The sequence below is a fragment of the Zootoca vivipara genome, chromosome Z1, assembly GCF_965207765.1.
Source record: "Zootoca vivipara chromosome Z1, rZooViv2.hap1.1, whole genome shotgun sequence".
NCBI classification, from domain to species: Eukaryota; Metazoa; Chordata; class Lepidosauria; order Squamata; family Lacertidae; genus Zootoca; species Zootoca vivipara.
This window is the reverse complement of record NC_142583.1, coordinates 60,645,286-60,669,522: the sequence shown is the minus strand read 5'-3', so window position 1 is coordinate 60,669,522 and position 24,237 is coordinate 60,645,286. Positions and strand designations below refer to the sequence as shown.

General features: G+C 44.5%; 1 protein-coding gene across 8 annotated transcripts in view; it reads left to right on the top strand.

Annotated features, from left to right (window-relative positions):
- Nucleotides 1-24,237, top strand: part of AFF1 (ALF transcription elongation factor 1) — a 147,595-nt gene that overhangs the window by 22,517 nt on the left and 100,841 nt on the right. For 3 of the 8 annotated variants that reach the window (XM_088660547.1, XM_088660546.1, XM_035111873.3), the window contains exon 1: nt 425-1,044. The exons of the other annotated variants lie outside the window; for them this stretch is intronic. In XM_088660547.1, the coding sequence (XP_088516673.1) occupies nt 1,028-1,044 (17 nt within the window). In that variant the 5' untranslated portion in view covers nt 425-1,027. Of the gene's footprint in view, nt 1-424; nt 1,045-24,237 lie in introns of those variants that run through there. 8 annotated transcript variants of the gene reach the window in all.

The window sequence follows — 24,237 nt, the reverse complement described above, 5'->3', positions numbered from 1 at the left end:
TCTGCATCGGAGCAGCGCCCGAGGGCGATCCTCTTGTGCCCACCGCACCAGCAAAAGTTGCCAGTATCTTTCCACCCGGCGGCGGCTGCCTCTTATCCGCGCGCCCCGCATTGCGCGGAGGCCAGCAGTGCCAGGCGGGAGGGAACTCCGTGTCCCGGCTGGTGCGTGCTTGTACATTGTGAGGGGGGCTGTGAATAATTTTTATTTTGTCAGCGCTCAGCCGCCGTTCCCCTCCGAGGCGGGGCGTCCGCGTGGGCGCTCTCGCCGCGCGCCTTTCCCCTTCTGATAGGCTCGCCACGGCCGGGCTTGTCCATTTCTCCCGGAGCCAACCCTCCCCGTTTCGTCGCCCTTGACAAAACAACATGTCCATTTAAGGGAAGGCGGAGCGTACCATGCGAACTTTTCGCGGGGGGGGGGAGGAGGCGAGGCTAGGTGCGAATCGTTTCACAACCGGCTCCCCAAAACAATCCCCTCCCTTCGTTGGGAAAGCGCAGCCCGAAGCGCGCGCTGCTGCTTTCGCCGAGTTCCCCCCCCCTCACCCCAGCGCCCCATAATGGGCCGGCTCGGAGGCCGGAACAGTCCGGAGCTCCAAATGGCCATTCAGTAAGCGAGCCCAGCCAGCCAGCCAGCCAGTCCCGGGCTTGGCTCGCTTACCTGTGGAGCAGCAGCAGCAGCAGAGCCCGCGAGCTCCGCCGCCTCCCCCTTCCCCTCTCTCCGCTCGCCCTCTCAGCTGGCTTGCAATGTGTCGAGCCGGACTGGAGGAGGCCCCCGGGTGCCCGGATGTCTATCCAAATTAGTGGAGGACTGAGCTAGCAGAGGGAGGGAGGGAGGGAGAGGGAGGTGTTACAGCCGAGGAAGCAGCAGCCTTTGGGGAGAAAGGAAGGGGGCGCGTAAAAGTGGGATTTGTGAGCCAGGGGCGCAAAGCGCAGCAGCAAATGGACAGGAAGTTTTTGGGTGGCGGAGGGTAGGGCAAGGGCGAAGAAAGCCTTCCGATGGCCAGGAGACGGTCGGCTTGCTAAACTTAACTATGGCTGCCCAGTCAAGGTAAGGATTACAATTTTTTTTAAAAAGCCATCTACCAAAACATAAAAACAAGTTTTATGTTTGTTTCCCAGCCTCCTTCCCTGTTGTCGGAGTGTTTTCCCTTTTCATTGCTGCTCGTTATTCGCCTGTTCTGTCTCTCCCCCCCCCTCAAAAGTTTGTGCTCTTCAGAATTTTATTTAATTTTTAATTTGTTTGGAATCGGGTTGAAATGTGTTTGGGTTGAAAAACGAAAGCAAAGCTCACCAGCCCACCCCCCCCTTGTTAAAATCCAAAGACAGTTAAAAAAAAGTTTACCTCTCTCTGAAAGGTTGTGAAACAGGAACCACCTGGTATTTAAATGTAATGGTGCTTTTTAAAAAAATTCCTTGTGAGGGAAGCAGTTGGAATCCTCTGATCTTATAAAAGCTGATCATTGATATCCCCTCTTGCAGTGCTTTCCTCCTCAACATCCCCTTTATTACAAAGGAAAGTATATATACTGATGCTGACACAACGGGTATTTTTTTGTAAAATGTGTATGAATTTAGTATGCTTTCAGTTTCCTCTGGATTGTATGCCTTTAAAATGGTAGCTGGGCTGACTGTGAGTGTGAAATCTGCTGAGTAGGCAAAGGATGGAAATGGTCGGTGGAGCAATAAAAGGGGAGTTTGAGTGAACCTGAGTAATTATCTCTAGTTACTGCCAAATTAGGGGATGGGAGATGAATCCAGGTATACATTTTAAAAAGGTTGTTCCTAATCACTTCGGATTACTGCTTCAGGGGGAAGTCTTTTTATTAGTGCTGCTGCTGCTCCTTCCCCTCCCCTCCTTAGGATTATTTCAGAAATCCCATGGCTAAATGGGGTGGGGTGGGGTGGGGTGGGTTTGGGGGTGGTATCCACCTCACTATATTTGAAGCAGCATGATGAGCGTGGGGTGCAGTTTTCTTCCCTTAAATTCACACCCACCAGGTTCCCACTGTAGTTCTCTTACCACCCTCCAAAAAAATAAAATAAATCGTACCCAGATGACCTATTTCAAAATGATGTTTGGCATTGCTATTAGTCGTGTAGATTCCTGTATTACTTCTCTGGCTGGAAAACTGGAGGTGGGATTGTGGCAACTGGCATGTTGGAGAGAATATATCTGGTCCCTGCGTGGGATAAGTTGATACTTGTATTCTTTTTTTTTTTTCCTGGATAACTGCAACTTTTCTAGGGTAATGTTGGGCAATAAATAATGGGGAGAATATTGCTAATGAGCCATTGCCATAGTTTTGGAAGGCCATAGTTTTGTAAGTATTAAAGCCCCATCTCTCTCTCTCTCTCTCTCTCTCTCTCTCTCTCTCTCTGTCTTTATGTTCAAGGTATAATTTGCTGGCCGTCTTCTAGTTCATAAAAGTGCCAACCTCAACTTTTGCCTTTAAGCGTGCACTGGCACAGTTTGGGTTTGGGAGGTTTTAGGGTGGAGTGAAGCGTTCTGGCTAAACTTGATTTGTATCATTTAAGAGGCAACGTAATTGAACTCAGTCCTTTGTAGTGTCTATGATGTTTGGAGGGCATAGCCTCTGATGCAAACGTCAATGTTCTTGGTTTGGTTGCGGGGTGGGGGGTGGGGAAAAGAATGTTATGTGTGACACTTTGAAAAGAAAACAGCAAAAAAACTGAATACCCTGATTTGACTTTCAACAGAACAGTCAGAGATGCAAACGCTTGGAATGTAGCTGCTACAGGGATTCAGAATTGTTTTCTATGCAGCAGAATCCTCTGTTTTAGGAGAGAGGCTGTTTATGAAATCCAATCCAGAGACTCTTGCTTCTGTTTGCCCTGCAGGTGATTGGGAAGCAGCTTGGCAGCAAAGGTCGGGAAGAGTGAGAAGCATTAGAGCATATGGATTCTCCTCCCCCCCTTTTTTTAAACCTAGAAGAGAAACCTTTACCAAACAGATAGAGTAAAAAAATATCTACACATTTTGAGCAGCCTGGTTTTCTCCACATGAGCAAATAACCGGGCATCTTTTAAACTGAATAGCATAACTCTGATTTCAGCAAAGATGTTCTGTTTGTGACTTTAGCATGCAATGCCCTGCCTACAGCGTTGAGTCCTGTGCACAAAGAAAAAAAACCCTGCACATGCAGTTCCCTTTGTAGAATTGTGTCAGCTGTGACAATGCCTTTTGGGAGGCACCAAATACAAAGCGGTATCTCAGTGGGACTTACTATTCAGAAGTAAGGATTGGAAGGTTCGGTTGCAGTTTTGTGCACGTTTACTTGGGAGTAGCTCCTATTGAACTCAGTGCAACTGTCTTCCAAGTAGATGTGTGCCTAAGATTTGGCAGAATTAGCTACAGTAATTGTTTGAGGGGGGGGGACACACCACTTGGGCTACCCCCTCGCACAGAATTTCTTTGGCCTGGTTTTACATATAAGGAAGAGTACAAATGGCACCACTCCAAAATATCAACTTAAGTTTCTTTTAAAATAAGAAAAACAAAAACGCCCTGCAAGTAGAAAGCTAGTTGAGTTGGTGCCATGTGGCCTCCATTTCCGAACATGTGATGCCTGACATTGGCGGAGTAAGCAGTTATGGGGGACTAACCTAGTAGCTTTGTGGGTTTGTTGGTGCCAGGACCCCCCCCAAGTGACATCATTCTGTGGTGAAAATGCTGTAAGTGACCCCCCAAAGGCAGCACTTTTGCCTAAGAGCTTGCTCAAGCCTGGCACCAACCCTGACCCAAGTTTGCCTCTCAAGTTTCGTAAAAAATTGTTGTCGGCATCCATTTGTCTCCGGAGACTGTGGAAGAGTGCGCCTTTAGGGGTAGAGTCAAACTGTTGGAAGGTTGCAGCGCCTGCTGTGGCTGTAGAGTCTGATATGGGAGACAGGGAGAGACATGTTTTGTTGCAGCTGGGGCAGATGAAGGCGTCCGGTTGTGCTGCTGCAGATGCACCATGGCGTTTCTTCAGAGAGAGGTTTCTTCCTAATGTGCTAGTTTTATGCTTAGGAGAATTCCTTTTTAAAAAACAAAACAAAACATGCTTTTGAAAATGCATCTACCTCATTACGCCTTCCATTTCACAGAAGCTCTCTCCCTGGTTGCAAGCAGACAAAATTGCTCTTTGCAAGCCAGACTTCGGTTATGATGTGGGAGTGGAACATGGAAATGGGAGAACTTTGACTAACTACTTTGGTTAGATTGCTCAGCTTCTGCATTTGTTTTGATTCAGGGGTAAAGAAGCAAATTCTAGACATTTGGGCTACAAATATCAGCATGCTATCTCAGTGCTTTGATACAGCCTGCAGTGTTCACATACTGAATTGGAGTCTAGTTTCCCCCTCTCCTTCCCACAATCTTCCTTGAGTAAAATTAATCATAGTGTCCAGAAATCTTAGAAACCTGGAATCAAATAACAGTGTATAGCAACCCAAAAATATTAAATTAAAATGGAAAACTTGATATTTAAAGTGACCCTGGTGAAGGGAAGAGGGTCACAGTTTGCAACTGAAGGGAGTGATTTTCCAAAGTAAAATGCCACCCAGTTTAGTTATCAGCTCTTTTTGTCATTTTGTAGTCTTGAGCAGTGAAATCATTTCATATGTGAAAGTGCAATTTGGGAACATTGCTCACTGTCCACCTCCAAGGCATCCTTTTTTTAAAAAAAGGCTGAAACTCATATTGAAGGTTGCATGAATTATGTCATTTATCGATGCAGATTTTGAATTAAATGTTAACCTGATGCAAATGTTGGGAAATTATTTGTAGCGCATGGCATGGCAAGTTTTCCCCACAGCTGAATCTGTCTACTACTACTACTTCTTTTAATGGAACATGCCCTATTGATGTCTAATGACTGGCAGGTGGGTTGTCCCACCTACCTGTCAAAGTGGGTCCACTAGAGTTGGGGGAGACGGGATACATACACATACTGCCCAAGCAGGATTGAACTCCCCAAACAACGGCTGATGTACAAGCATTCTGTTTTCCACCAGATTTGGTTGTGTCAGCCAGTTCCCATGGCCATGACAATTGGGGCACGTGGGCACGATTTCAGGAAAATTGGCTTGTGTGCCAAATTTTGGGGAGAACAGTTCTGGAGGTTCATATTTGGTCTGTAGGCTGGAGGTGCCCCATCCCCGAATTACACTTTTGTTCCAGCTATTCTTACCACGGAATTGTTTCCCCCCCCCCAATCTTCTCACTAGATTTCTTTCACCCATCACATGCAGTTATGTAGGAGCTACTGCTTTTTTTCTGCATAGGGGTGTTGTGTACCTTTTGACTACAGCCATTTGTGTCCCAAAGTAGCTCATTTGTGGCTCTATTAAAGGGATAATTGAAGCTGTCAACTGAGTGGCGGTGGTTCATTCCACGCTGCCTATACCAGTGTTTCCCAAACTTGGGTCTCCAGCTGTTGTTTTTTTTTACTACATTTCCCATCATCCCTGACCACTGGTCTTGCTAGCTAGAGATGATAGGAGTTGTAGTCCAAAAAAACAACAACACAGCTAGAGACCCACGTTTGGGAAACAGTGACCTATATTGTAATTATATCGGGAATATTTATTCTGGGCTGCTTCTAAAGGTTATTATTGACTGCGTAGGAGGATTTCCACAGGTTTGTTTCGTAAGCCTCTGGCCGTTTTCTCCAAAGCTTAGTATTCATTGTACGTCGGGATTTGCACTTCGTAAAGGCCACTTCTACAACCGATGCTAGAAACTGAGATATGACAGCTAGGAGCTAAATGGCACCTTAAACCTAGGTTATGAGCACAACAATGGAATGTCTAGGCAGGTTATTCTTTTTTTAAAAAAAACAACAACAAGAACACAAAGCTGAAAATGAATGAATGCAACTAAAATCTTATGTTTTTTCTTCTTTACATGGTCTAGTCATCTTCTGAAGACTGCAAAAAACAAAGCCATGCTTCCCCTGTTCACCCCCCTAATACTTTTAAGAGGATCTCTTCTCCAGTCTTCAGAGAGTGGCGAAGCAGAAAAAATGTCCTCTTTCCTTCCACTGCGCAGTTTTAATCTGAAATCTTAGGTGCAGAACTGTGCTCAGAGCTCGGAAATGGCTCGTGCTAATGAAATTCCCTGTCACAAAAAGCACCTAGAACAACAGGAGTTTTGAACACTGTCTACAGCATAGGTGGAACACAGAAAGCTGCCTTATGCTTGGTTTGCATGGGATGAAGTATCACCACTTGGTTGGAAGCCTCAATTACCCCTTTAACAGATAGTTACACATGAGCTACTGTGGGGCACAAATGTCTGTATCTAGACTGTTGCATTGGTACACAACACTGTGGTCCCTTTTCATTGCCTTCCTGGCCAGTGTTAGAAATTCAGATATACATATAAGCTAGGAGCCAAAACCAAGGTTGCAGTTGTCTAAAAGGAATGTCTAGTTGCCATTTTGGGGCAAGACTGCTCTAAAGTCTTATTTTTCAAAGGATGGACTGACTGTGGTTGATTCTCAGTTAAATATCTGGCTAGTTCAGATGACAACCTAGAGCAGGCACCCCCAAACTTCGGCCCTCCAGATGTTTTGGACTACAATTCCCATCTTCCCCAACCACTGGTCCTCTTAGCTAGGGATCATGGGAATTGTAGGCCAAAACATCGGGAGGGCCGCAGTTTGGGGATTCCTGACCTAGAGCAAGGCTAAGAGCTTTGAGAACTTAAAGGGAAAAAAGTCACTTGATCCAGGGACAATCCACACACACACACACACACACACACACACACACACACACACACTGGCCTATTCCGACCTCTTTTTCTTAATGGTGACTGCTCCTGCTCAGGCTGCACATAAAACGGAATTTGCTTCCAGAAATTCATTCCAATTGTGCAGATAAAATATAACTGATAGAATTCTACAGGATGGGGTATGATCGTGTGAAAACGGTCTGGATCCAACGATCCCCAGATGGTGGAGATGTCAGGCGCCATCATGGCACACAGGTATCTTCACTTGGTTGCAAGTGGTTGAAAGCTAGGTGCAAAAGGCGCTTGGCGCCTGGCTAATTTCGAACGCTGCGAGCATGTTGCAGCGTATAGAGGATGTCAGCGTGGGTGGGCTCCAAACTGCAGGTGCAAAAAGCAGACAGGATCTCCAGGTGGTTTCTAAAGTAGAACTCTGTGTGTGTGTGTGTGTGTGTGTGTGTGTGTGTGTGTGTGTGTATTGTACTTAGCTTCATTTTGTGTGTGACTGCCGTACAAGCAGAGAATCTGCTGTTCAGGGCATCCACCCACACTCGGGGAATCTTACTCGAATCTATACAGCAAGTAAGGACAGGGAAGAAAGAGAGGTTGAAAACAGCTGAGAGGTTTTAGAAGCCAGATTTTTAGGTTCAGTTGGAAATGGTTGGGAGGTAAATTCAAAACTCTATAAAGTGTTTTGAGTCCTCCTATTGCCACTGTTTCCAGGGCTGTGCATATTGCATTTAATTAAAAAAAAGTGTGCCTGTGAAATAGCCATTGAAAGGCAGGGGAGATATATATACACGTACCGGTACCTGTCAACATTTTTTGCAAAAAGAAAAGCTGAAATTCCATTGCAGTCCTGTATACAATCAGAGAAAATGTTGCTGCATTCAGTGGGGCCTTTTCTCCAGTAAGCATGCATAGGGTTACAACTTTAGTGACCTTTGTAAACTAACCAGTTTTAAGCAAATTTCCCAGCCCCTGATAACAGGAAATTTCTCCTCCCAGTCTCCTTCTCACTCAGCGTTGTTTTTCCCCTCTCCTTTTCATATTTGCATTTTGTGACCTTCTTAAAACTATTTGGGGACAGGCAGATTTCCCAGCTCCTGATAACCAGGAATCTGCCCCCTACCTCTGTTCTTGAGATGTCAGGAGGCATTGCATATGCTTTTAAACTTTTATTTTCACAATATTGAGGTCTAGAGACTTGCTTTCCATGTATACTAATTTCTGGGTTTGTCCAGTATATACTTGAGGACCTTATACAACAGTAGTTTTCTCCCTGAGTGTCCTTTTCTGTTTGTTTTCCTTTCCCCAAATCCTTCCTGGGAAAATATATTGAACTAACAATTAAATTTTGAATTATTTTGTTTAATTTCAGTTCTTCACATAGCAGAACTTGATTAGTTTGTGTTCAGAATTTGAAATGTGAAAGCCGGGGGGGGGGAGACCTTTCTCCCTCATTATTTTTTTGCACTTTCCTTGCACAACATGTATCTGCATCTCTTTATCCAGACAAACAGGACTACACAAACATATTTTATTTTCTCGCATCAAATGTCTTAAGTTCTCAGGAATCTGGGATTTCCCCCAGCCATGTGGACAAAATCTGTATGAATGCTACAAGCACCAAAAAGTGCGCGTCCAACAGGGTATTTAAAATGTATGAAAACTAAGAACCCCAGAAACTGTAGAACACCCACAATTCTCAGCACCCACAACTAACCACAGTTCCCAGGATTATTTGGGAGAAGTCATGTGCTTTTAATGTAATGGTGTGATATAAGGCGTAAGTCTCCCAACAATTGCAAGGAGAGCCCTGTGCACAAGAGGGGGCAGATTTTTGCATGTCTAATCCACCCCACCAGCCCAACATCAGTATCTTTGTTAAAAAACAACAACCCTGCTTTTGGGGAGATGTGAATGACAGAAAAAAACGGGAAATGGATGGCGCTTATTATCTTGAACAAGTCAAAGTAGCTCTAGCTGCAAAGGATCAGAAAGGGCCACTTTCAGTAACACCAGGGCATACAATGTTTGAATTGTGCTTTACATATTAACCTGTGCGCTCCGTTTAAAGTTTTGTTGAGGTTTTGTTTTGTTAGACTGCTGGCTCCAGGTGAGGACAAGCTGCTGGACTGGTTTTTGCTGCGAGTGCTGGGTTGCTTAAAGGGTGCGTCACTTAGCTGGCCTGCACCAGTATGGTTCCCCCACCCCCACCCCCTGCATTGCCCCTGAGCCTTGAGACATAATACATTGGCTAAATTACTACACAAAAGCTGCAGCCAGCCATATAGGCCTCATTGGGGGGGGGCTGTGGTGGGTAGGTGGGGGGGGGAGAACAGTTGGTTAATGCATTCTGGTATTACTTTTAGATTACTGCTATAATCTAAACCAGGGGTCAGCAAACTTTTTCAGCAGGGGGCCGGTCCACTGTCCCTCAGACCTTGTGGGGGGCCGGACTATATTTTGGAAAAAAATATGAACAAATTCCTATGCCCCATAAATAACCCAGAGATGCATTTTAAATAAAAGGACACATTCTATCCATGTAAAAACATGCTGATTCCCGGACCGTCCGTGGGCCGGATTTAGAAGGTGATTGGGCCACATCCGGCCCCCGGGCCTTAATTTGGGTACCCCTGTAAACTATAATCATAGGAACACAGAGTTGACCTAGATGGGTGTTTTCCAGACTTCTTCGTTCCCGTATTGTGTGTTGCAGAGGACTCTGGGAAAACGCACAGGGGTTCATATTGGGCCTCCCCTCTGCTCCACATAAATTGAGTTAAAATTTATTCCAGATAACTTCCAACATTCCTCTGCAGCTCTGCTGTTTTTACAGGTTTTGTGCTTTGCTGCAGGTATTGGTGGGGAGGGGGTGAGTCATCGGCAGCCTGGAAAGATAAAGGTGTTGTGTGACCTTCTTTGTGTGATAATCAGGTTTATCTTTTAGATAGCACCTAGTGGCAAAAGCCTTGGGGGGAAATGGTTATGTTGAGGAATGGGGGAAACGTGGCCAGATCCTGTTGAACCACTGGACCATTAGCTTCATCATCCCTGACCATTGGACACACTGGCTGGAGTTGATGGGAGCTGTAGTCATAATCTAGAGGGCCACAGGTTTTCTCTACCCTTGGCACGTGGTCTTCAAGGCAAATGACTTCTTAACTTTCTATTATTCGGTAGTGGTAGGATAATAATGTGCCCAGTTTTTCTCTACGTGGGTTGATGCCTTTGGAACAACCTTCTGTGTTAAGGTAGGTGAAGACTCGCTTTATAATCCAGATCTTTGGGGAGGAGGGAGGTAATATTGGAGGTTTCCTATGTTTGGTTTGATGCTGTTGCCTTCTGAGTTTTTATCTGTTTGTTTGTTTTGCTTGTTAATTGTTACATTTGATTTTGAAGTTTATGGGTTTCCACCCTGGGGACACTTTGAGTGAAGGGTAGATTAGAAATATTGTAAGTAAATTACAGTATATATACATATTCTTGAGTATTCCAAGAGGCTTGTATAATCAGAGACGTGTTCGTTAGATTCCTAACTGAACAGTAGTTCCTATAACCAGTTGGACCTACTGCCTCTCTGTGTTACAGCAAAACCTTTCACTCTCTGCTAGTTTGTGGCTAATTTTCACCATGTCCGTGAGATCTTGCTACTAGCGCAGGATCTGGTCCTCAGACCTGGGGGATTCCAGGTGCACAGATCCTTTGCTCATTTAATATTGATTTTTTTAAAATTAAAAAAAAACAGCGACTCCCAGCTTTAATGCTTTCATTTAATGTTTCTTTAAGAAATCAATTGGCATTTCCAAACTTTACCTTCCCATCTGCAAAGTGGGAATAGAATTGTGGGTAGCTGTTTTATCGCCCATTCTGAGCATTGCGGATAGAAGAGTTAGTATGCAGAAAAACAAGATTTACTGGATAAAGAGCTTCAAGCTCCCTCTTCAGAGTGCTTTCAGCTCCCTGCTTTTGGACTGTTTCCTTCCTTCTATTGTTCAGATATGGAGATTATTTTTCAGAGCTGGTAAAATGGGGAGAAAAACACCTGCCTGGATGAATGCAAGACTCTGCCTAAAGAAGAGGGAAGCATGGATTTTAATGAATGCAGATGGCTTCTTCCCCTCCCCATGCTTTCTGATTGAATCCAGCTACTGGTAGCTAATGGCACTACGGTAGACTCTCATTATTACCTGTAAAATATATTCTCCAAAAGGGAGGCGAGTGAAGTAGTTGTCAGGAGTGCCGTTAATGTATAGTCCTCATTTAGGCTTGCAGGATGGGGGAAGAGTCTTCAATTACCCTGACATTCTCTGCAGCAGAGTACTGCTGCATGATGATGTTTTACAGCACACTGTCTCTTTCCTGAGCTGGCTTCTCTCTCTACCTGAATGATGGCTGGCAGTGAAGAATTCTGATTTCAGTGTCGGAGATGGGCCGAAGGAGCACAATTCAATGCTGACATTTCTCTGTAAAGATTTGCCTTATGTCCCTCCTTGAGGGGTTGCTCAGGCGGCGGGCATACCAGCAGTTGCAATGGGAAGCTGTGTTGCATGGTAATGTTTCAGAGACATTCTCGGACTGGAACGATGCTCTTCTGAGCCTCCCCCCCTCTCCAACAGCATTATATCTTGGTGTGCTGTGTTTCCTCTGGAGCTGTGGAAGTGCCATGTTGTGACTTGTGCAGATAAAATATAAAAAAATATAAAAATGACCTTCATATGGCTTATTCGAACCCGTGTCTATCTCACCTCCTATTCTGGCAATCTAAGCATTATACCACACTGACTGTGATTTACTGAATGCTTAGCTTCCCCCCAAGTCTGAAATCCTAAACATACTTACCAGGATGTAAGTATCATTGAATTTGGTGCATCAGAGGCTCAGACAAGCGCTCTGCATCCCTTCTACATCTGTAAAATGGGTGCATTGGCGCCAGATGTTGTCTGATGGATTGCAAGTTAAAGCTTGCAAAGTTGTTTTATTGTGATGAACTCCTATATAAATACGTGTGTGTGCGCGCGCAAAAAATGTCCCAAGTTAAAACATCTGCAGACCCAGTGAATAATGGTGCGGCTTTGAGAATGAATGAAGAGACTTAGCAGGCTAAATTTAGGTAATAGGCTTGATCAGATCACAGTCAGTTGTGACCTCCCCAGTGTCCCTTTGCAGTAGAGTTTACAGTAGCAGCTCCTTTAGCTGACTGGAGCCTTTCGGAGTGCAAAGCTTCTTTTTGCAACGTGCTATTTTGAGTGCAAGCATTTTGCGCGTTAAGCGCCTGTCCTCTCCTCCTCCCAGTCATTGCCACCAGCAGCCTTCCTTCATGTCCATAGTTGTGTCTCTATGTATTTGCTTTCTAAGAGGTTTCCTTGCAGTTCAGGAGAACAGCGGTCTGCTTTCTGTCCATCCCGCCCCTTTCCCCGGCCTTCCTCTGGTGTAAAGTGAGAAAGAGGTCAGATGATCTGTGGGTCAGTTTTGAAACCCTCTTTTGCTGTAGAAAGCCGCTGTGTGTGCTTAGTGTGGTTCTGTGATCAAAATGTCAAGCCTTGGAACGGCTCCTGTTTTCAGGTAAAACACCGTTCCTGTTTTTTTAAAAATTTATTTGTGGGGGTGAAGGAAGAACACAGAGTTCAGTGGGATTAATTCCAAAGTAGGTGGTTTAAGATTATGGCTATGTTTACTCACTGTGGGAAGGAGGAGGTGTGGCAAAACCTCCACTTTTACCAAAGACTGCAGTTCTATGTACACTTCCCTCTGAGCAAGCATTTATATGATCAGGCTGCATAATATTTTAAACAAAATGGCTATGGACAGCTTACAAGGAAAGAGAGGGAAAGAGCCAGCTGGAAATAAAGAGAAAGGAAGAAACCTCAGACATACACCAACATGAAGTGTTTCTCAATTCCTAAAACTGCGTATTGGGGCTGTTGACTATAAGACTTTGGTTGTGAGAACCGGGATGCTACAGGTACAAAAATGCCCCTGTTTTCATCTTGCAGGATGTATGCCTTGAAGCTCCCACAATCCTCCTTAGCTTGCTTCTAAGCCTTTGGAGTAGAATGGGAAGTAAGGATTCACTTCTGCTTTCTAGGCATCGGTCCAATCGGTTTTCTGCTTGCCCCACTCCTTTTCCCATGGAAAACCCACTCTCTAGTGCTAAATCTGAGCAAACATGAATTGCTGTTTCCTCCGATAGGGTGCCAAAGAGCAGTTTTCTCTAGGGGAAAGCAGCAGGACAAGGAGAAGCGTGGACATATCCTTGAATATAAATTGTGGTCCAATCCCACGCAGTTTTTGGAGCTCTCTATTAGTGCATGTCTTAATTGGAGAAGGAATCTCATTAGTGTATCTGTATTAATGAATTTGACTTCCAACCTTTGTGTATGTATCTGAGAGCACAGAGAAGCTTCAGACTGGATCAGTTCAAGCAATCAGAGCCAATAATTTCCAACAATTCCAACCATATTCCCAAAATTGAGCCAAATAGATTAGGATTCTGAGATGGCACAAAGCATCTTTCTCTGTTCCTATTATGGTTGCTAGATCTTCTTTGTTCCCAGTTCTAGAGACTTCCCACAAGCTCACCTCTAAGGGCTTGTTGAAAGCATTAATTGTGGTAAGAAAGAGCATTAGCTAAAGTCCTTTCTCTTCCTCTCAGCACCCATACACACAGTTCAGCTCCAGGTGATAATGCAAGAGGCTTATTACTAAGAGATTACAGCGGAAGGATTGCTGAGCACTTTGGCCATGAAAAGGTGTTCTGGGAGTTGATAAAGGAGAATAGAATTTCATGATACTACTAAGTCATCTTTTTAGCCCTTGTTGATAGTGGTGGTCCCCATCATTCAGTGAGGTTAGGGAACAAGAGAGGGGAAATCCTGGACTGATTTATTTGTGACAGGATCTGCTACAAGACCAGCAGGACATACATTTATATTTATGTGCCGATTACGTTGGTGCAGATGGGGCTCATCAACCTGGGAAGGTAGCCCATCCAGGAGAAGGAAACTCTAGTCACAGACCTCCACTGCCTTGAGGGATATATTCAGAAGAAGAAAAAGCTAAGGAGCAAACCTTACACAAATCCTAAGACAATTGGACAATCTTGTACGCCTCCTCCTGGCAACTCCTGCAACCAATCTGGTGGCAAACATATTGCTCTGCTTTGCCACCAGTGAGAGTGGATGGGTCTTATTGCCTGGGCCCCCCAAGGCCCACAATACACACTGCCCATGCTTGTGCCCCAGGGAGGTCACTTCAGTGCTGCTAATGCACACCCCTCTTGGGACAGAGGGATGCCAGCAACAAGCTATGTCATTCATATCCCATCTTCCTTCCATCGTGATACTCAAGACAGGGTTCCCTGGTGGTCTCCCATCCGATAGACACTGACCAGACCAAGCTCTGCTGAACTTCAGCAAGTTTAACTACACTACCCTGTTGCCTTCAGGCCAGGCCCAAAGGATTTGGCTAGTTTGTTTGGAGCTAATATTCGACTTGCTGCTATAGTACTTGCAGCTTGATCTCGCCGCATGAAAGTCATGTCAATTTTAATGAGACTTAACTTCATGAACGGTGTCCTCAGGATTGCAGGTAATTCTGCTAATAATAGGATTGCAGGCTTAATTCAGAGTGTTTTGAAGAGACATTTGGCAAGCGCAGCCTGAGCTTTGGAGTCCTCACAACTAATAAGGTATTTGAAAGCGTATGTATGTGTGTAGGGAAAAAACCCAGTGCAGATGAGGATAGCGTCTTTAGGTGGAGCCAACCATGCAATATGCTGAGGAGCACAGGCAGTAGATTGTGAAAGTCTTCAAAAGCTAAACACACAGGTTCTGTTGAGGGTGTGTTTATGTGCAATCTTGCAATGAAGCACCCAGTTTAGCAAAGGTTAGTACACCTGAAAAACTGTAAGTACTCAGGGGATGTAGCATGTGGGCAGGTCTTCATAGCATGATCTGTCCTCCCTGTTTGGGTTTTGAGCTCTGTGCTCAGAATCTTGGTCAACCTTTCAGTTGACTGTAAGAGAAAGGGGAAGGCTATGAGAGAGCCTGCTGACATGTTTCCTTGCCTTGCAGTCAAACTACATGATGTTTATTAGGAATGAGGAAGATGAAGGGAGAGAAAAAAGGGATGAAGCAGATAGAGAGCTTCAGATGGAGAGCTAAGCTTTTGGTCCAGCAGATATCGCTGCCAGATCAAATAAATATATTTGCACATCATCATTCACAAGCACTTTAAGATTTGTGCTGGAACATAGATACTTTAGACTTACTAAGCTTTCTATGAGGAGGCTCTGCAAGTTGATCCCTGAAGTTCTGCTAATGAAATAGTTAGCCAATCTAAGGTGCTGCTGGATATGTTAGACTGAGCTTTTTGCTGTCTTTTTTCAGACATGAGCACCAATAGGTCACGGAGTACATTAAGTCCAGCTCCCTTTCCCATTCAGGCAAACAAAATATTAATGTTTAACTTGACAGGCGACAGCACAGTCCATTCTTGGGACTGTGGATATTTCTGAGCTCTGCCGTCGCTCTTGGTTTTCCGACATAACAGCCAAAGAGAAACACTCAGTTGTGATGTAAAAGATCTGTAAATAAGCCATATATAAAATTGTTGAATCGTACGACATACAGAGGGGTCATGTAATCCAACCTTAGTCCCAGGGGAACATCTTGTCCAGGCCTTCACCACATAGTAATGCTTTCTACAGACATAACACCGCTGTCCAGATTTTGTTTTGTACCTGACAATTTTTTCATCTGTGTCTTTCCGCCATAATAAGTTGGGAACGAAGCCTTCATGTTCAGAGGCAGATGCAACCCTGGGGGAAATACGTTGTGAGCCACAAGTAGCTTGCCAGATGATCATAGAATTGTAGAGCTGGAAGGGACCACAAGGGTCATCTAGTCCAACCCTCTGCAATGCAGGACTCTCATGCCCAATGTGGGGCTCAAACCCATGACCCTGACATTAAGAGTCTTGTGCTCTACCAACTGAGCTATCCCAGACTCCCATAAACCTTGAGCATCTTGAAGGCACCATGTTGGCTATCCCTTTTGGCAATGGCAGGTGGCAATTGCAATTGCTTAATGATGGAGAGCACACTGGGCTGTGTTAACCTTTGCTTATACAGTCATACCTTGGTTTAAGTACGCTTCGGTTTGGGTACTTTCAGTTTAAGTACTCTGCGGACCCGTCTGGAACGGATTAATCCACTTTCCATTACTTTCAATGGGACAGTACGTTTCAGGTTAAGTACACTTCAGATTAAGTACGGACTTCCAGAACCAATTACATTCATACTTCGCGTTAAGTACGCTTCAGGTTGAGTACTCCGCGGACCCGTCTGGAACGGATTAATCCCTTTTCCATTACTTTCAATGGGAAAGTTCGCTTCAGGTTAAGTACGCTTCAGTTTAAGTACTCTGCGGACCGTCTGGAATGGATTAATCCACTTTCCATTACTTTCAATGGGAAAGTTCGCTTCAGGTTAAGTACAGACTTCCGGAACCAATTGTGTACCACTGTATTCAGCATTATTGGGGGTGGGGGAGGCTGTGGACCCGCGGATGTTGTTGGACTTCATCTCCCAACAGCTCTAGCTATCATGGCCAGTGGTCAAGGAGTTGGAAGTCCAAAAACATTTGGAAGGCAACAAGTTTACCGCCCCTGAGCAAGACAGCTCAGGGTATACCAAAAGCAGGTACAAATAAAATGTATCTTGAAAAGAGATTTTAAAGTTTGTGGTTCACACAGTTAAGGCATTTGTATGGGAAATCAAATAAGCAACAATAACATAGAATTGTGTTTTGAAGTTAATAGTTTTAGCTTTTTCTTGGGATCGGCTGTCAGGATACTGGACTCCTCCAGTGGTGCCCAGTGAGCGTCAAAAGAGCCATTAGAACTGCAGCGAATACTGTGACCACTGAATCAAGGTGTTGGGTGTCCTGTAAACTGGAATAAATTGGAAGCAGTGACATAGCATTGTTTAGCTGAATGAGGCACATTCAGACATTTCACTTTTAAAATTACAAGAGGGAAGCAGACAGACAATAGAGCTGGAGCGAACATGGAGGATTCAGGTTTAGGGAGCTGCCAAGGTAAATATTTAGGGATGTGAGTAAAATGCAGTTTCTCGAGTTACCTTGGAGGTAGGAATGAATATAATAAAATGGAAAGTATTTCCAACATTGGTGAATTTGATAAGTTTACCAGGATATTTAAGATAAGCCATTTATATTTAAGTATATTTAAGAATACACTGGTGCCTCAACGTACGAATTTAATCCGTTCCAAAGGCACCTTCGTAAGTCGGAAAGTGCCATTGGAAACGCGATTTCCCATAGGAATGCATTGGAAACGGAAAAATTCGTAAGTCAAAGCAACCCCATCTAAAAATTCGTAAGTCGAAAAAACCCTATCTAAAACCGCCGCGGAGAAATTCGCAAGCGTGCGGACATTTGCCCCATTCGTAAGTCGAAAAATTCGGTTGTCGAGTCGTTTGTAAGTCGAGGTACCACTGTATAGATAAAATTATATATAGCTTCCTTTGGGAAACGGGGGGGGGAGGGTAATTATCTTAGTTAAACTTCACTTACCTATGAATTCAGGGATGGAGGGGAGAGGATTAAGTTCCCCAATATGATCTGTTACTCAGCTTGCATTAGTGAAGATACATTGGCTAATGCAGATCAAATACAGTAGTCAAACCATGGTTTGGCTGTCATGAACAGACTTTAGTCTTGATTGCTCTCTTCCTTACTTATTCTATCCCCCCTCCTCTCGGTTTGAGCAAACCAAAGGCTTGCCACAGTGTACAAATTGGACAAGAATGTTTTTGCTTTTGCTTGCATCCTACCCAGAATTGGAGACCATGATTTGAATGGGATTTAGGATTCTGATCTGGAGGCAAATTATGGTTTCTACAAACTTGGAGAAAAAGAAGAAAACCAGGGTGTGTGTAACGGGATGACTGTGTGAGCCTGAAGGATGGATAAACCATAGTTCACCTGTTTGAGTCTGAAACCCGGGCAGAGAGAATTAGGAGTTCAACTGCTGAACCCTGCCTGAGACAGACATAGAGAGATTATGAACCTAATCAAGAGGGTGTTTCTCTGGCCCTGGAAATCTAGAATTCTGTCATAGTAGTGGTGGGCAGGTTACAGCCTTCCACTTTGCTGTTGGGTTAATTGCTACCACTTGTAGACGAATGCATGGCTGAACCAGTTTACATAACATATGTATTTGTTTGTTTGTTTTGGTATGACAAAGAAGTACACTAATGATGCATTCTCTGGATGATGTGCAGGTTTAATTATTCTGTAGCTGGCAGGACTTAAGAGATCCTTCCTCTGGTTATTTGATAAAGAGTATAAATACAAAGCTGCTTGGGAATAAGTGTGCCTCTTTTGAATGCGTGTAAGCAGCTGTAATTTTAATGTGTGTGATCCAGAAGTTTTGTATTGTGTGTTTGCTTTTTTATTTTATTTTAAAGGAAATTATTGATTTTAAATGAAATGGATCAAACCAAGGCGATAGTAGCCCGAACATATATAACACTCATGACTTCAAATTTTAATGGTAGGTTTGCTATTTTACAATGTGTTTTCTTCATACAGAAAATGAATTAATGAGAAGCAAGTGTGAGTAGTACACTTGGGCTATATAACAGCGGTTTGTTAAAATAAAATAAAAACCCAGAATTGGAAGCCCAGTTCAAATTGTGGGTTTTAATTCTAAATTGCAGGCAAACTATGGTTTGCAGCAACCATAGCTTACCCAGTTCAAACAGAATGATGAACTCTCACTGATCGTGAACCAGGAAGTAAGTGGGGGAATTGGAGCAGGGCTGGAGAATCTCTGGCCCTTCAGATATTGAAATATAACCCCCATCATTCTTTGACCATTGGCTACACTGGCTGGGGCGGATGGGAGTCTGAATCCAGTGACCTGTGGAAGGCCACAAGGAGGTCGGACGGAAGCCCAGGGCAAAGCTTGACTCTGAGTCTTCTTCCCTTGGGGGTTCCCCAACTGGTGCCTCCCACCACTGCTCTGCATCCAGCCGGTCCATGACAAGGGCTTATAAATAGACATTTCTGTACTCATCTGTGGTTGCTTAAGAATCTGCTTCCGGAGAGCAGAGAGGAAAACTGGATAAAATTGTGGTTTCCCCATTCGCTCATCCCTTTAGAGACCACAAATGACTAATGTGACTACATATGGGCAAGTGGGCTAGAACCACTCTTTTGTGGGCCAATAACTTCTCTGGAATAGCAGTGACTGGCAAATCAGCTTTGGGCAATGATTGAGAATTCCTCCGTGCTCCTCCTGTCGAAGGTCTGCCTAGTGGGAGCTCTCTGCTTGTGGTTAATCATGTTGTGCTTGAAGTAATGCAGCTTATGTTTCGGGTGTTACTTATTTAAACCCTAATAACAGCAGGCCTCAACAGAGGCTTATCTGTGACGCAGACTCTCTCTCCTCATGTCACTGAGTTTACGACGACTTCTGAAGAATTGGCACGGCAGCTTCCTGTGTTCCTCATTTTTGAGACTGAACATTTATTTCATAAGATTTCCAGAGCGGTGGGTAGTCCTGTTATTTTGTCTGTTGCCTCAAAGCAACAAAGGGTCTTGTGGCACCTTAAAGGCATTTAACAACTTTTAGTATAGGCAACTTCCCATTTGTGCATGTTGAAGGGGCATGCACACGCTTGCATTGTCGTGAACCCAGAAGTGGCGCAAAAGGGGGGGGGAGCAGCCCCAAAAGAGCACAAAAAATGGCACGAAAGTAGAGTTGCCTGTTCTTTCACTGGGTAGGGACTGTAGCCCAGAAAATATTAAAAGGTGCTATGGTGTCACAAAATCCTATGTTATTTCATATGGCATCAACTTCTGTAAGAGGATGGGGTTCAGAAGAGTTCTCTTTCGAGCTTCTTCTATCCACCACATTTTATGTACGCACCTGAGAAACCACTTGAGTCAGGACAAGAGTCCCGAAGCATGCCTTGCTGATCTGTGAACGTAAAGTAGGGCAGTGAAATGGATACTTGCTCTAAAACGGTCTGCGGACCACAGTTAACTTTTTTTTTTTAATGTCTGGGTCACGCCGTAGACTGAGATACTTTAGAATCTGCTTGAATGTGAATTCGTCTGAGTGGATATCTTGGGCTGGAACATTTCTGGAGCCAATTGCATGTGGACCAGAACAGTCTCGTGGGTGTGAGTGTCTTGGGGGAAGATCCTAAGAGCATTTTGGCAGCATGGTCTCCACTCTTTCTCTGCCTGCCTTTCCTTTTTTGGGAATAGGAGGTTTTGGGGTGGGGGGTTGGCCATGCAGCTGCTGGCATGATTTCCACTCTGTCTTCCCAGCTCCAAAGTTGAGAGGAAAGCTGGCTGAAAAGACAACGTCTGATGCTCGCTGGAAGGCAACATTACACTTTCACCGTGCCCTTCTCCCTTCCTTCCTTCCCTCCCGTGGACTACCTGGAGGCAGTATTAAGACCACTGCACTATATTGTTTTAACTCTGAATACAATATCGAAAATCTCGAGGTCTCGTTACTAAGCCTGCTTAAAAGCTATACAGTATCTCTGTGTTTCCTGTGTTGTTGTTTTTTTGAACCTGAGTGAAAAAGTGGAACTGCAGAATGAGTGCAGCTGGAATCATTGAGAAATTCTGTGACCATAAACTGTGTTCAGTAATGGACATGAGGCTGGAAAGGATATCCTTGTTTCCAGTAACAATGAAGTTTGTGCAGTTCCAGTGACTCACAGAATGAGTCTTTAAGAATGTGTGATGTTACCATGAACTTGCTCTGTTTTTCCCGTGCTTGCGTTCAACAGCAGCAATAGAATCTAACTCATCAGGCTGGTGATAAAGATACTGCACATTGGCCACTGTTTTTGCCTCCCTCTCCCCCCCCCCCACAGAAAAGAAAATAGCACAGCCAAGGGTGGTTTTTAAACCACAAAGCCTGCTGCTTCTGTTGCAAAATATCAGCAAGGCAGAGCCCAATATGTGCAAGAAACGGAAAAATGATTTACAACCCCCCCCCCTGCCGCCGCCCAGGAATTCTCAGGACGTTTCAAACATCTGTAAAGCATCTGTATTCTTCCTCAAGGGAAGATGGAAATACATATGAAATATATTTAAGTCAACCCATAAATATGCAGTTACAGGTTGGTAGCCGTGTTGGTCTGAGTCAAAACAAAATAAAAAAATTCCTTCAGTAGCACCTTAAAGACCAACTAAGTTTTTATTTTGGCACAGTATGAGCTTTCGTGTGCATGCACACTTCATCAGATACATTGAAACCAAATATGCAGGTGAGATAAAGAAAGCTGTGGGGCTTGCATATCCTTTCCTTATACAAGTCTTTACGTTCTTCACGGGCGTTGCAATGCAGTTGTGCATCTGGTTTTGCGGACTGTCTTACAATCTCCAAAGCTGATCTAAATAGCAAAATAAAGGCTAGCTTTGGTATAATAAGGTGTGCCGTGTGGCTTGAGGATTTCTGTATGTTATCAAGGCAAGGCCTAATGATGATAACCTGGGGTGCAAAATGTATCCTAATTGCACATTTGCTAAGTATAGCGGGCTCCATTTGGCCACCGTCCGGTCCTTATCCCTCTTGCTGTCTGTTGCCTTCCTCCTTTTCTGTTGGCCACTTTCCCTCCCCTTTATGGCCCTGCCATGGAAGAGCCACCATGTTCAGACATCTTAAAAAGGGAGAGAACATGGTACATGGTGCTGGGAGCTGCAGGAAGTGGGAGCGTGAGAGTTAATAGTTTGCCCAAGGTGAACGGCAAATTTCATAAATCCCCCTACGTCAAATGTAAAATCAAAACAGGCCACCATTTCAGCCATAAGAATTTCCCATTGTACAGCCATGTTTGCATTGGAATGGCTCGTGTGTCTGAATTTTTTCTGACCCTTCATGCAGGGATAGGGAACCAGCTTTTATTGGACTGCAGCTCCCACCACCTGCTCTTTTGACCACCGGGGCAGATCGGTGTTGGGATACCAACAACGTACAGAGGGCCACAGCTTTCCCATCCTTACTCTAATGCAGGCACCCCCAAACTTTGGCCCTCCAGCTGTTTTGGGACTACAATTCCCATCATCCCTGACCACTGGTCCTGTAAGCTAGGGATGATGGGAGTTGTAGCCCCATAACAGCTGGAGGGCAGAGTTTGGGGGTGCCTGCTCTGATGTAGCCTTCAAAACCTCTGTTATCTGGGCCCCAGGACTCTCCCTAAGCCAGACCTCCCCCCCCCAAAAAAACTGGCTCTGATTTGCACCTTCCTTGAATGCTTTTGACTGACTAGAATGGGTCTTGATTCCCTGGATGGGAGAGGCAGCGTATGGGGGTGGAGGCTATCTTGCTGTACAAAGATCAGATATGCATCCATTGCTCTACCTCCTTTTGGCGTTGGCCCAGCACTGGCTCGTGGCCCCCCAAAAGGCTGTCCAGAAGGGAATCCGGCCCTTTGTCTGAAAACGGTTCTAAAGTCTGTTGGTGTCAGCACAGCACAAACTTGTACAAAAGCAACGTAGCTACAGAAATGTTATTTTCACATCTCTTTGAGTGCCAATTTCCCTTTGTTCTTGCCTTTGGATTTCTCTGTATGCAATTAGGGGGTTGTGTGGTGGATGTTCGCAGAGCAGGACCCAAACTTGAGTGCGGGCCAGAACTACGCAGAAGGAACTGAGCAGAGAACGAGGGAACGGAACTATATTGTGATTAAAATGTTGAGCTGCGTTTTGATGCAAGAGTAGTCTTGTAATTTCTGAAATGCTACCCACTCAGGAAACTGGATTTGTATAAACAACGGTGGAGCCCAGAGGCCTTTCGGACAGGAAGCAAATGTTGATGTTCAGTATATTTATAGTTGCTTAAAAAGCTAGAAAGCAGTTGCAGCCAGAGGTAGGCTAACTAGATTGATCAGAACATGTCTGATCTTTCGCAGAAGAGATGCAGAGAGAGATAAAATGAATCATGTACACTTGGGAAGATTTATCTCACTCTTGCCTCATTTTTTCCTCTTAAAGGGGGGGCATTACCTTCTAGCAGGAAGGCTATATTCTCCTCCCCAGTGTTCAAATTTCTCTGGGCACCAGACACATTTTGCTACTGGCATGGGTCCAGTTGTGACTACATGGAGATTTCTGGGTGCCAGGTTGGCAACTGCAGTTTAAAATCCTCTGCCTTAGACCATAGTTAATTCCATTTTCATTTCCACTGTGTGTGTTTATCCTTCTTGCGTACTGGGACAAGTGAATTGTTGTAAGAACAAGCCACACTAAAGAAATGTAGTTGACATGATAGAATCATAGAATTGTAAAGTTGGAAGGGACCCCCAAGCATCATCTAGTCCACCCCACTGGCGTATAGACATTCCGTTGTTGTGGCTGTAACCTCGATTTAAGGTGCTATTTGGTGCTTACCTTATATATCTGAGCTTCTAACACAGCTCCTCCTTTGTTTGATAGTAATAAATTGAACTATTAACACTAATAGGGACGTGGGTGGCGCTGTGGTCTAAACCACTGAGCCTCTTGGGCTTGCTGATTGGAAAGTTGGTGGTTCGAATCCGCTCAATGGTGGTGAGCTCCCGTTGCTCTGTTGGGTATGTTTATATTACCACTTATTCCACACCCAGTTTTCTAATCGGATTGAAGCTGTGTTGAAGGGGAAATACCACATTTTTCCGAGTATAAGACGCCCACATGTATAAGACGCCCCCTATTTTGGGGGACTCCAAATTAAGAAAACACCCCTCAGCACTACCTGTGTATAAGACGAGCCCCAATTTTAAACTTTTTTTTTTTGGTAAAAACAAACAAACCCCTAGTCTTATACATAGAAAAATACGGTACATCAAACAGCTGCATTTGTCCAGATGCTGTAGGATCAATATGGATTGTGGCAAACATAATGTGAACACAGTGGTACCTCGGGTTAAGAACTTAATTTGTTCCGGAGGTCCGTTCTCAACCTGAAACTGTTCTTAACCTGAAGCACCACTTTAGCTAATGGGGCCTCCCGCTGTCGCTGCACGATTTCTGTTCTCATCCTGAAGCAAAGTTCTTAACCCGAGGTACTATTTCCAGGTTAGCAGAATCTGTAACCTGAAGCATCTGTAACCCTAGGTACCACTGTACAGTTTAATAAATTAGCTGTGGGAGTACACTGGATATAGAGCGGTAACGAGAGCATACGTTAAGATGATGGCCATCTGTCGTGGATGCTTTAGTTGAGATTCCTGCATTGCAGGGGGATTGGACTAGGTGACCCTCAGGGTCCCTTCCCTGGTTGGAGGGCCAGTACCCCATTGAGGTGCAATCCTGTGCATGTTTACTTGGAAGTAAAGGCTTGGTGGGGCTTGCTCTCAAGGAATTGGGCTTAGCATTGCAGCCTCAGCCTTGTCTCAAACCTCAGACTTAACGTAGTTCTCTCCCACAGAGCAATTGATAGATGTTATAAATGTTTGTCTGGTGTCTT